This window comes from Sapajus apella, unplaced genomic scaffold, assembly GCF_009761245.1.
Source record: "Sapajus apella isolate SASKATOON/1434 unplaced genomic scaffold, GSC_monkey_1.0 scaffold33, whole genome shotgun sequence".
Lineage (NCBI taxonomy): Eukaryota > Metazoa > Chordata > Mammalia > Primates > Cebidae > Sapajus > Sapajus apella.
Window position 1 is genome coordinate 21,968,643 of NW_022436973.1, and position 13,120 is coordinate 21,981,762.

The 13,120-nt window shown below is 51.6% G+C and overlaps 1 protein-coding gene across 1 annotated transcript; it reads right to left on the reverse strand.

Annotated features, from left to right (window-relative positions):
• Positions 1-2,579: 2,579 nt before the first annotated feature.
• Positions 2,580-6,828, reverse strand: AP5S1 (adaptor related protein complex 5 subunit sigma 1). Its single transcript, XM_032295529.1, has 3 exons — positions 6,326-6,828; positions 4,814-5,005; positions 2,580-3,462 (listed from the first exon to the last, which is right to left on the reverse strand). Exons 2-3 carry the CDS (start codon positions 4,987-4,989, stop codon positions 3,036-3,038), a joined length of 603 nt encoding a protein of 200 aa, XP_032151420.1. The 5' UTR covers positions 4,990-5,005; positions 6,326-6,828; the 3' UTR covers positions 2,580-3,035.
• Positions 6,829-13,120: the final 6,292 nt, after the last annotated feature.

Here is a 13,120-nt window from a genome sequence, read left to right on the forward strand (position 1 = left end):
CAGGGAGAGGAAAGGGAGGAAGCTTGGAGATGGAAGCAAGTTTGCTTCTGCAGCCATCTCACTTTTACTTCTAAATCCTGGCTCCTTCACTAAGCCTTCCTCACTAAAGTGCCTATTCTTCCTTTTGGGTGTTAAAAGCCTTGTGAGCGCCAATTCAGGGATGCTCAAACCACTGCTGCTTTACAGTCATCTGCAGTCACTTGGCCTTAGCTGTATCTCTCCTGGAACCCTGGAGACATTCTGTATCCTGCATTGCACCTAGCAGAGCATCAGGCCCAAGGGTGCCTCGATGAATATAAGGGGAACATAAGTTGTAGTGGAAACCCAGCCCAACGGGCTGGGGCAGAAGCAGGAAGTATGGGAAGGGTGCTGGGCAAGCTCATCTAGTTAAGGAAAGCCTGGTCCAACCGGGCATCTGGAACAACAGGAACCGGAGCTCAGCAGCTCCAGGGTGTGGTCTCAGTCTCTACTATTCTCTCAGTTTGCCCCACCTCACAGGAACCAGGCCACCAGCTATGCCTAACCTCAACTTCCCACAGCTCCTGGCGGAGGCAGGGTCTCAACCTCTTCCTTAAGTTCAGTTTGACAAATAAGTAGATCAGGCTGGTCTGAAGGTAGTGAGTTATCTCGATTGTTCACAGTCAGTTACAGATCGAACTCCTGTTCTACTCTTTCCCCCCTTCTCACTACTGCACTTGACTAGTCTAAAAAAAGTCTAAAAAAGAAAAAGAAAAATAGGCAGATCAGTAAGCTTAAGCCCTTCCATAGAGGCCAAAATGGCATGTTCCCATGAGAACACAGCCAGTCCACCAGGCCCACCAATCTGGGGAGTGGGGTGGGAGGGGTGGGCCAGGAGAACAGAATGTATAGGGAAGGGGTGTTCCCTACTAGAGGCCTGTGGGACATTTCCACTGGGACTTGATCACACACACAGAGTAACATCCCTTTAAGTCTTCAAGGTCAAGGTGGTTTGTGGCACTATAAAATGGAAAAGGTGGCCTTATCCTAACTATGGTGACAGTAATGGTAGAAGGTGTGGCATGGCTGGTGGCCTTGGCCATGGACCCGAAAGGGCTAATCATCAGTGCTGCCTCCTAAGTGGGTATAGGTGGGTCTGTCCTGGGTGCTAAAGGGCAACTGATAGGTGGCAAGCATGAGACGGAGCTGACCACATAGAGGCCGTTCTGCCAAGAAAGCCTCACCTTCCTTGGTAACAGGAAGATAATGAAAACCAATGTAAACTGAGGTGGTTTTTTTTTCCCTCCCAACTGAGTAAGTTTAAATCTTCATTAGAAGCTGCTGATTGAAGACCACCTGACGACCAACCGACCAACCAGGGTTTGGTACCCCATCCATATCCCTTTGGGACTCAACATGGTACAGGCAGGCCCAGGTCCACGTTGCCTGAGGGCTTTTTCCCAGGGGCAGAAAGAGCCAGGGAATGTATGCACCCTGGGATCAACCTGTAGCCACTGACTAAAGGCAGCGGTAGGCAAACACCCACAGCCGCCACCCCTCAGGTGAGGTAATTCAGAGGCAACTGCTGCGTGCAGGCGCCCAGAGGCACTCGGCTCCCTACCACAGTCCTAACGGGCTTAACAAGCACTCACGGGGACTGCCGCCCCTTCCCGCTTCACGGGATCACCTCCCACCCCACATAACCCACTTGCACCAATTCTTGGCTCAGGCTCTGCTTCTCAGGTGACTCTGCCAGAGTCACCTGCCACCTGTGATATATATTTTGGTAGAGGAAGTATGTACCACCATCCAAAGGAAGCCTCTAAGGAGACAGAGGTGAGGTGGGGAAAGCCCCTAAGGAGACAGAGGTGAGGGGAGGCCTCCTAGGGGGATCCTTGACCATGAAGGCTCAGACACCCAGCTTGGGGGCCATCCAGAGAGGCACTCACTCATAGGAGCAGGATGCACACATCAAACTCACAGAAAGAGGGGGTGAAATCACATAGCCGGTGCTTTTAATTCAAAATGAGAAATACATTATCTAGGGCAGACCTCTCACATTCCCCTGACGGCACCTCCTCTCCATGCAGATGAGGGAAGCCCATGATGATTTTATCTCAACCCTGCCTGGTGGGCATGGGCTTGGCACAAAAGGAGCTGCAGAATCCTGCTGCTGATCAACAGATGTGTTTCTGAACTCTGTGGGGGCTGTACACTGAGTAGGACCTTGTTGATAATACCGCCTAAGCGGCACAAAGGCAGGGACTGTGGTCTGCCAGCATGCAGGCACAGCTCCTCCACTCTCAGGGGAGTCTGAGACCCCTTTCGTGTTGCAATGACTGTGGGTTTTTTTGTTTTTGCGATGGAGTCTCACACTGTCACCTGGGCTGGAGCACAATGGCATGATCTCAGCTCACTGCAACCTCTGCCTCCTGGGTTCACACGATTCTCCTACCTCAGCCTCCCAAGTAGCTGGGACTATAGGTATGCACCACACACCTGGCGAATTTTTGTATTTTTAGTAGAGACGGGGTTTCACTATGTTGGCCAAGTAACTGGGACTACAGGTGTGCACCACATACCCGGCTAAATTTTGCATTTTTAGTAGAGATGGGGTTTCACTGGTCTCAAACTCCTGACCTCGTGATCCACCCGCCTCAGCCTCCAAAAGTGCTGGGATTACAGGCATGAGCCACCACGCCTGGCCTTGACTGTGGGTTTGGAAGGAGAAGGTGGGCTGAGTTCCAGGCAGCTCCTCACCATACCACTAGTGGCTGTCGGAGGTGGAGGAAGGTGGGGTCAAGGACAAGCATGGCTGCCGCACTGCAGTGGTGTAAGTTACACAGCAGCTCTAGGCTCAGGATGTTCTGTGGTTCCACTAACCTGAGGACAGACAGGACTTCCTCCGCCCTCTGCCCAGCCTCCTTTCTGCAGCCTCCTCCTTTGTGCCCCCGACTTGTCCTGGTATACCAGCACATCAGAGCTGGGAGCAGGCTGGGCAGGAGATAGAGGCCAAGCTTCATCTGGCTATGTGTCCACCCTCTGCCTGCCCTCCAAAGCACCATCCCAACGAGGAATCAGCGGGGCCAAGCAGCACTGAATTCCTTCTCCAGGCCTTGGACAAACTGGTCGTTGAGGAAAAGTAGCTGACCATGGGGCAGGAAGCGGGTGAGGATGCCCTCGATGCGGTCAGCCCGAAGCAGGAGGTTGGTGCTGGGCACCAGCAGCCGGAGGTGGTCAAGGAGGAGGCGTGCCAGCAGCCGGAGTGTGCCCTCAGCCAGCAGCAGGTTCTCGTGGGCGTCCAGCACCAAGGCAAAGCCTAATGAGAGCACGCCCAGCCACACCACCGTCCGTGGCTCCTGAAAAGGGTCCCCTGCTGCCAGGCGGAAGGCCCCATGTGGGGCCTCGTGCAGGGGCACTTGCTCATCTGAGGACTGCAGCTGCAGGTCCATGGAGGGCCGGCCGGATGCCTGCTGCTGCAGCCGGCACATTGACTCCACCTGCCTGGGAAGAGTGGGCAGGTCAGGCTGGGGGGCTCACAAGCCAACTTTGTCATCCTTATGACCACGCCTGGCCCTGGGAGCTACCATCATCCCCATTATCTCAGGTGAGAAAACTGAGGCCTAGAGAGACTAAGTGATCTGTCCAGGGCCACAGAATCAGGAAGCGTGAGCCTCCAGGTCCTGAACTACTTTATTCCATGTAGCCAAGAAGGCAGGTTTTCAACCCAGCTCCTTGGACTGAAAATGGGCACCAGAGGAAGATCCTGCCCTCAATCTGCTTCACAGAGGCCTTCTCCACATAAAGGAAAGTAGGGGATGAGGTGGAAACTAAATGCCATTACCCAACATGGGCTATCCAATATCCATCCTTGTCCTATCCTGCAGCCCTCTCCAAGTATTAAAGAAAGACCTTCCATTGGACCAATAAGGCTTCTTAGAAGCTCCCTTTGGCTGGGTGCAGCAGCTCGCACCTGTAATCCCAACATACTGGGAGGCTGAGGTAGGCGGATCACCTGAGGTCAGGCGTTCAAGACCAGCCTGGCCAACAAGATGAAACCCTATCTCTACTAAAAATGTAAAAATCAGCCAGGTGTGGTAGTGGGTGCCTGTAAACCCAGCTACTCAGGAGGCTGAGGCAGGAGAATTGCTTGAATCCAGAGACGGAGGTTGTAGTGAGCCAAGATCACACCACTGTACTCCAGCCTGGGTGACAGAGCGAGACTCCACCTCAAAAAAAAAAAGAAGCTCCCTTTGATCTTTCCTGAATCACCTTCCAGAGATCCAAGGCTGGGCACCCTAATTGGGAACAGTATATTCCAAACTGTGCTCTGGATCCCAGGCTTTCTGGAATCCTCATGTATTAAACCCTCTCTCTTCTTTAGAGATTCATAAAGTCTACAGGCACACTAAAGGTCCTGTTAAGTACTGCACTGAAAAGCATGTTTAATCTCTACTATCTGCCTGCCTACTCTCAAATCTTAGTTCTGCTACTTCCTAGCTGCATAACCCTGGACAGGTTCAACTCCTTAAACACTCTACTCATCTGTAAGATAATAAATATACCTACCTCAAGACTATTATGAGGTTAAACGAGTTAATATACAGGAGATGTTCAGAACATAAATGCTTAGCACTTACAGGCTGAACAAATGTTAACTGTACTAATGATGATCATAGAATTATTATTTAACCCTTTTCACATAACACTTATGAACAGCCATGGAAGACTCTCTGGAAAATGCTACTCTAAAACCTTCTCTCTTAGTCCTCCTATTCCTCTGTGTCCCCACTCCCCCAGAATACCTATTACAATCAGGCACATGTTCAGTGAAGGCCTGGGGCTATGTCGTTACCTGGCCACAGCTAAAATCTGTTCCTTCCGCAGAAGCCTGTCCCTCTCAGCACCATGTGGCCGTGGGTCATCAGGTGATTTCTCAGCACCAAAGACACAGGAGTAGAGCACTCGGCAAAGGCCTGTGTCCTCGGTATTTGGGGCCCTCAAGGTGTGAATGAGAAAGGCGTGGACCATGGCTCCAGAGTGGGTGCTACAGGGAAGTCAGAGATCTTGGTAAGGTGAGAGTGACCTGAGCAGGAGAAGCACCCACAGGAAGGGGCTGACCTGGCAGTGTCTGGGAGTCTATCCAGAGCCCGGTGAGGCTGGACACTTTGAATAACAGCATCAAAATAATACATAAGAGTCCAGTGGTAAAGAAACCTCAGACATACATAAGCGGAATAGGCCTAAACTTAAAAAAAAAAAAAGAAAGAAAAAGGCAAACAAAAACCTCAGACAACCCTAAACCTTGTTCTACAAAACAACTTGGCAGGAATCTTCAAAAGCATCAAGGTCATGAAGTCATGGAAAATCTGAGGAGCCGCTCCAGACAGAATGAGACTAAAGAGACCGGACAGCTGAATGCAGTGTGTACTTCTGGATCGGGTCCTGGACCACGAAAAGGGTATTTGGGCCAGGTGTAGTGGCTCAGGCCTGTAATCCCAGCACCTTGGGAGATCTAGGCAGGTGGATCATTTGAGGTCAGGAGTTCGACACCAGCCTGCCAACATGGTGAAACTCCGTCTCTACTAAAGATAAATTAGCTGGGCATGGTGGCCCATGCTTTTAACTCCAGCTACTTGGAAGGCTGAGGCCAGAGAATCGCTTCAACCAGGGAGGGGAGGCTACAGTGAGCCTAGATTGTACAACTGCACTTCAGCCTCGGCGACAGAGAGAGACTCCATCAAAAAAAAAAAAAAAGATGGGAGGGAGGGAGGAAGGAAGGAAGGAATAAAGGAGGAGGGAGGGAGGGAAGGAGAAAGGAAAATTTTCATAAAGGGCATTATTAGGACAACAGAAAACATTTAAATGTGGACTATGGGTCAGAAAAAGTCTTGATCAATGTTACCCGATTTTGAATGCAGGAGCGTGTCATTGTTTTTAGACAATGTGCAACTAACTCACGTGGTCCAGGGAAGAAAAACGGCAGCGAGAAGAACAGAGGAAATAAGGTAGATGGGGCTAAGGAAGTTAAAAACCCGTCACTCTCATCAAAGTGTATACAGCAGTTACTTGAAACTGTTTCAAAATAAAGACTAAATAACAGTAATGGTTATCTGGCTGGCTCAGTGGCCGGCCCGGGGGTTGAAAGGCGGCGGGTACACAGTCAGTGGGTATCTGTAGCTAAGGCTAAATAGACTGTCAGTTTAAACTGGTCAAATAGCAGGTTCGCAAAGGCACTTCGAGAACCGAAGCCCAGCACGCGGACGCTGACATCCGTGACCCTCCAGCCGCAAGCGGAGCCAGTCATCACTCCGCGCCGCCGCGTCCCCCCTCCACCAGAGAAATGGTAGCGGTCAAGACAGCTTACGTCACTGGCTCCGCAACCCTGCGGCGCAATGCACTTCGGGGGTTGTAGTTTCTTAATCCGGTCAGCCAGGCCTAAACAGGGCACCCCGCCCTACGTGTGTTGCCCCTGCAGCTTCTGCCCGCTGTCGTGGAGGCGTAGCACTCAGCCTTCCGTCCAGGCCCGCCGACTAACAAGCGCTCCCCTTGGAGGCAGGAGAGCAATGGCGGCTGCGCAGCCCGTGAGCGCCTGCGCACGTCGGTCGCGGGCGCGCGCGCCGCTGCGCTGTCGGGGTCACGTCCAGGGCGGCGCTGCGGGAGCCAGGCGCAGGAGGCGTGTGCTGACTCTTGAACCCTGGGCTTGGGTTGGCCTCGCGGTGGGACTGAAACCCTCCGTCCCGGAGCTGCCGGCGGGGACCACGCTGGGCACTTCCGGTGCGGGCTCGAAGCGTCCCCTCTCGAAGCCCTAGACCAACCGAGCCCCAGGCTGCCGACCCTGGTGGCCGCGAGGGGGCGCCACGGCTCGGAGCGCGGAGTCTGCGGAAGAGGCCGGGGCCCTCGTGGGCCCCGGAGGGCGAGGCACGTCATCTGCGACCTTAGGTCGCTCGGGGGCGGGCGGTGAGCGGACCTAGGCCGGCCTGCGTAGCTTTGGGCTGCGGGCTGAGTTCTTACTTGACCAACATGCGTGAGAATCACTGGGGTACGTGTTCCAATGTACATTCCTGGCTTGTACCCCCGGAAATTATGACTTTGGAGGGAAATTGTGTATTTTGCGCAGATTTTAAATACAAATATGTGTATTTTGCACAGATTCTGATGTGGGTTCCTGCAGCGGGTTAATTCCCGCACTCGGTTCAGCGCAGAACGGTTCGAACACTGCTTCGGAACTCTGTCACTGTGTGTCCCTGGCAGATTTGTCAACTTCATTGGACCCCAGTAAAAGCCTGTAGAGTGTCACCCAGGGCTAACGCTTAGTAGGGCTGATGAGCAAGCCCCCTTCTTGACTGAAGGCCATCAAAACAACAGAAAAGAGGTTTATACCGTAAACCTAAAAGGGACACTCTGACACTGACCTCTAGAGGCTCACGATGGGGTAAAAGCCCCATCTTGGAGGCGCCCAGAGGTGTTTGGGGCCACACAAGGCCTGCCCTTGCATATTCCTCCAACCACTACCACCCCTGCCGTGACCATGAAGGTGTACCTCCTTTACCTCTTGGCATGTGAATGGCTTCAGCCATGTTCCCCATATGTGCCTCGGAGCCTCCCCCACTGACTGTTCTCCCAGCATAGAATCCCCTTTTCTGGCCTTTATTTTGCAGCCTCCACATCCCTCCCCACAGCAATGCTCCTGCCTCAGTCCCTGGAATAGCTGGGACTACAGGCAGGCTCCAACATACCCAGCTAATTTAGATTTTTTTTTTTTAGAGATAATGTCTCACTGTATTGCCCAGGCTGGTCTCGAACTCCTGGGCTCAGGTGATCCTCCTGCTCCTTCCTCCCAAAGTGCTAGGATTACAGGTGTGAGTCTGCGCCTCACCATTCCTGTTGCAGATATATATTCAGACCAAATGGGAGGAAGCCTTCCTGCTCAGGCTACCATTGGCATTCAGCTGCGGCCTTTGCACCACAGTGAAGGTCTGACCAGTAGTGCTGATGGCTCCCATCTTCACTCCCCAGGGCCATGCACAACACGGGACTAGAGCTGGCTCAAACATGCTCTCTGGTGACAAGAAAGGACAGGACAGAGTGGCCCAGGCAGGGATCCTAGAGCCAGCACCCCCTAATAAAGTGCACTCTGGGCCCCTTAAGCCATAGGACCCAGGGTAGGTTAGGAGGTGGCTGAAGGGAAGCTGCAGGTGGCCAGGGCCTGGCCAAGGCGTGTGACAACACATAAATATGTGTGTGTCAGGGCAGGCCCAGATGCTGTGGGGCCCTCACACTTCCAGGTACATGCACAGAAGGCACTCTTTTTGAGTTTGGCAACTTCAGGGCGTGGTTTACAAATAATGGTTTGGATGATTTCCTGGGAATTAGATGTGGTTCCACTAAAGGAAGACCCAGGATTTGTCTGGAAGCTCCCCTCATCTATCCCACATGTACTCAGTGCGCCCCTTCCTGCCTGTGTCCTGAGCATCTTTGTGGTCCTTGTCAATGCAAGTCTGGGGCATCTGCTTCCTAGATGTGTATCCACAGAGCAGGCTGATATTGCAGACATCAGGCTATGGAGGCTGAGAAGTGATGTTGGCACAATTCCTGGTCCCTGTTGCTCTCAGCTGGGGCTTGTGTCTACCAGCTGATTACAGCAGAGAACTAGCAAGGAGAGGGCTTTTGTTGCTGGGGGCCACCTGGCATCTGGAACACAGTATCCCAGCCGCTGTCCACTCCTTAGGCAGTGAGTCAACACCAAATTTCTGACCACTAGAGGGCTGGCATCATGAGGTGTGTGGAGGAGACAGCAGTGAGGCTGGTTTGACCCACTACTCCAGAGGACAATGGGAGACCCAGGTGGAGGTGGTAGCATGGAGGGCTTCCTCAGCCTGGTGGGAGTAGGGGTTTAGCTTGAAGGTTTTGCTGGAGGCTGCTTGTGGGTATGCCCTGGGAGATCCCTTTTCCTTGGCCACTGGGCTCTCCTGGTCCAACTCATGCTTCTGAGAGTCTGTTCTGCGTATAGTAGGAATGTCTACCCTTGCCAGCTCAGACATTATCTAAAACAGCAAGCCCAGTAGTGGCTACTCATGCTGACCTCACTGCTCCATGACCCAGCAGCACCACTCCTGATGTGTACCTGAGTGAAATGAAGGCTGTTGTTCACCAAAAGACACAAAGAGAAAATTCATAGTAACTTTACTCTTAATTGTCCCAAACTGGAAACTGCGCAAATATCCATCATTTATGGAATGATGGATAAATTGTGGTATACTCGTACACTGGAATACTATAGGGTAAAGGAAAAGAACAACTAGTGATATGCAACGTAAGTGACTCTCATAGACATAATGTTCAGTGAAAGAAGCCAGTCATAAACGTGTGCATACCATGTGACTCCATTAACATAAAAGGTCTAAATCTAGGCAAGCCATGCTGCACTGTTACAAGTCAGAATGGTGATAGTAACCAGGGGAAGCAGTGATTGGAGAGGCATGGAGCTTTAGGAGACGGTCACATTCCAAGTCTTGATCTGGGTGGTGACTACATGGGTATATTCTCTTTATAAGTATTAACCAAGCTGGACACTGAAGATACATGCACTTTTGGCTGGATGCAGTGGGTCATCCCTGTAATCCACTTTAGGAGGTGGAGGGGGGTAAATCACAAGGTCAGGAGTTCAAGACCAGCCTGGCCAACATGTGAAACCCCATCTCTACTAGAAATACAAAAGTTAGCCAGGCGTGGTGGCAGGCGCCTGCGATCCCACCTACTTGAAAGCTGTCTCCTGAACCCAGGAGACAGAGGTTGCAGTAAACCGAGATCGTGCCACTGCACTCAAGCCTGGGCAACAGAGTGAGACTGCATCTCAAAAAAAGAAAAAAAAAAAAAAAAAGAAAGAGATATGAACTCTATTTTTTTGAGACAGAATCTCACTCTGTCGTCTGGCTGGAATGCAATGGCTCAATGTTGGCTCACTGCAACCTCTGCCTCCTGGGTTCAAGTGATTCTCCTGCTTCAACTTCCCAAGTAGCTGGGACTACAGGCGTGCACTGCCACGCCCAGATAATTTTTTTGTATTTTTAGTAGAGACAGCATTTTACCATGTTGGCCAGCGTAGTCTCTATCTCTTGAGCTGGTGATCCGTCTGCCTCAACCTCCCAAAGTACTGGGATTACAGGCATGAGCCACTGCACCCAGCCTGATATATGTACTTTTCTATATATTTAATTGAATAAAAACTTTAATAATGGCTGTGATAATTCCACTAAAACAATTTTACTGCCTTTAAACTGAAAGATAAGAATGTGATAGAATCCTTCCCCTGCCCCAAGGTTTGAAGTCCAGTGTGGTTGAGGTTTTTAGTATGAGAAGAAATTTAGAGTATAGTCTTTCATTTGACAGATAACTAAGTGGGTTCAGAGATGCTCCCTGATGTGGCCAGAGTCACACAGCACAATGACAAATGAAAGGCATCAGGGACATGAGCTCTGCTCCCTGGAGCAGCCATCATGGAGGTAAGAGTGGCTGGGGGAGGACTGAGGTGGGGGGAGGACATGAACAAGATTGAAAAGTATAAACATGGCCTAAAAGCAAGAACACATGATTTATTTGTGTGCTCATACACTCATTCTGCTGGGAAAGTCCTCTGGGTAGTTAGAATTCTCATCAGTCTCTGTTTAGACAGGTGCAATAATCAAGGCAGGTAGTAGTCAAGAGGACCAACAAATTGAGAAGGTGGGGAGGATTCTGGAGGAGCAATCTAGGAAGACTGCATGGAGGAGGGAGCATCTGAACTGGGCTTTCTGGAGAGGTAGGAGTTCAGTAGCTGCAGCTGGCAGGAAGGGCATTCTGGATAAAAGGACTAGATGAGAGCAAATACAGAGGGTGAAAAGAAGCCAGCCTTTCTGTACTCAGGGTCCCCTGATCCTCCTTTCTTTAGAGGACATGGGTCCAATCAGAAATGCCTCTGCAAGGCCGGGCGCGGTGGCTCAAGCCTGTAATCCCAGCACTTTGGGAGGCCGAGGCGGGTGGATCACAAGGTCAAGAGATCGAGACCATCCTGGTCAACATGGTGAAACCCCGTCTCTACTAAAAAATACAAAAAATGAGCTGGGCATGGTGGTGCGTGCCTGTAATCCCAGCTACTCAGGAGGCTGAGGCAGGAGAATTGCCTGAACCCAGGAGGCGGAGGTTGCGGTGAGCCGAGATCGCGCCATTGCACTCCAGCCTGGGTAACAGGACGGTGGGGCACTGTGGGAGCCACCTGGGTGAGGCCTCAGGGAAGCCATTGTTTTCCAAATAAGGGGGGCAGACTAAATGCCATTCTTTGACTTTTTGCAGCCCTCAGCCATCTTGTGCCCCCAAGACCAAAAGCTGTGTGCGGAGGACAGTCAGGCAGGAAGGAGCTTTGGCCCCAGAGATGCTACAGAGTCTACTTGTTGAGTGAGGTGCACAGACATTTATGTGGTTAAACCGCTGAATGGGGTTAAACCTGCAACTTAACACACTCCTGATTGATGTAGCATGTAAAGTGGACAGGGTGGAGCCTGGCACTGAGTAGGCACTCAATGCAGCAGTAAATGTTGACAACCGTTAATCCAGCGGCAGACAGGAAGATATCAGAGAGGACTTCATCAGCACCAGAAAAACAAGTGGGGCATTTCAGAGGGCAGGGGGTAGGCGGGACATCCTGTGGTTGCCGGACCTGCCCTGAAGACAAAACAGAAGAGTCTGAGTGTGTTGGGGCCATGTGTGTGCATGTTAATGTGTATGAGGCTTTTTTTTTTTTTCTCTTTTTGAGACACAGCCTCACTCTGTTGCCAGGTTGGAGTGCAATGGCGCTATCTCGGCTCACTGCAACCTCCGCCTCCTGGGTTCAAGTGACTCTCCTGCCTCAGCCTCCCGAGTAGCTGGGACTACAGGCGCATGCCACCATGTCCGGCTAATGTTTTTGTATTTTTAGTAGAGACGGGGTTTCACCATGTTAGCCAGGATGGTCTCGATCTCCTGACCTCGTGATCCATCTGCCTGGGATTATAGGTGTGAGCCATCGTGCCTGGCTGAAGCTTTTTGTTTGTTTTGAGACAGAGTCTTGCTCTGTCACCCAAGCTGGAGTGCAATGGTGTGATCTTGGCTCACTGCAACCACCTCCCAGGTTCAAGTGATTCTCCTGCCTCAGCCTCCCCGAGTAGCTGGGATTACAGTCCCCTGCCACCACACCTGGCTAATTTTTATATTTTTGTGAAGATGGGGGTTTCCCCATGTTGGCCAGGCTGGTCTCAAACTCCTGACCTCGCGATCTGCCCATCTTGGCCTCCCAAAGTGCTGGGATTACAGGTGTGAGGCCACTACACCCAGCCATGTGTAAGGCTTTTTACAGGGGTTAGCCCAGGGCTTGTGGCAGAGCTGGGCACCCAGTGGGTACAAATGTAAGATTGTGTCTGTGTGACAAAGAAAGTGAGAAGGAAGAAAAGTTAAAAAAAGCACTAAAAAAATAAAAAATAAAAAAAATTAAAAAGGCTAGAGGAGCTTGAATGCAGCAGGTGGCTGGATTTGTGGCCTGGCCACCTACCTAGAGGTGCCGCTCCCTCTTTCCCTTCCCCTCCCTCTGACTGTGGGTAGAGGTGCCCGTTGCCACACCCCCAGCCCTGCTTTTCTCAGTGGTCCTCCGAGTTGGGGGGTTGCCCACAGCCACTCCCTGCCCCTCACATTGGCCTCTTCCCCCTCTTCCCACCCACCTACCTCCCACTTTCTATCCACATAGGGTGGGGCCTGACCCCACAATGGAGGCAGCCTGGCTTGCCTTTTTATTTGTTTTTTGAGCCAAGGTCTCTTTCTGACCCCAAGGCTGGAGTGCAATGGCGCAGTCTTGGCTCACTGCAGCCTCAACTTGCTGGACTCAAGTGATCCTCCTGCTTCAGCCTCCTGAGTAGCTGGGACTACAGGTGCACCCCACCACACCTGGCTAATTTTTAAAATTTTTTTATAGAGACAAGGTCTCACTCTGTTGCCCAGGCTGGTATCTCCTGACCTCAAGTAATCCTCCAGCCTTGGCCTCCCAAAGTGCTAGGATTACAGGTGTGAGCCACCATGCCCAGCCAGGGCTTGCCTTTTGGAGCTCTGTTGGTGCTCCGCTGGAAACTCATTGATGTGAATTTTTTTTTTTTTTTTT

Excerpts from the sequence above, each read along its gene's own strand:
- AP5S1 (XM_032295529.1), bottom strand. The coding sequence starts at position 4,989 with ATGGTCCACGCCTTTCTCATTCACACCTTGAGGGCCCCAAATACCGAG. Across the intron at positions 3,463-4,813 it reads CAGATTTTAGCTGTGGCCAG|GCAGGTGGAGTCAATGTGCC; the intron begins GTAACGACATAG and ends CACTCTTCCCAG.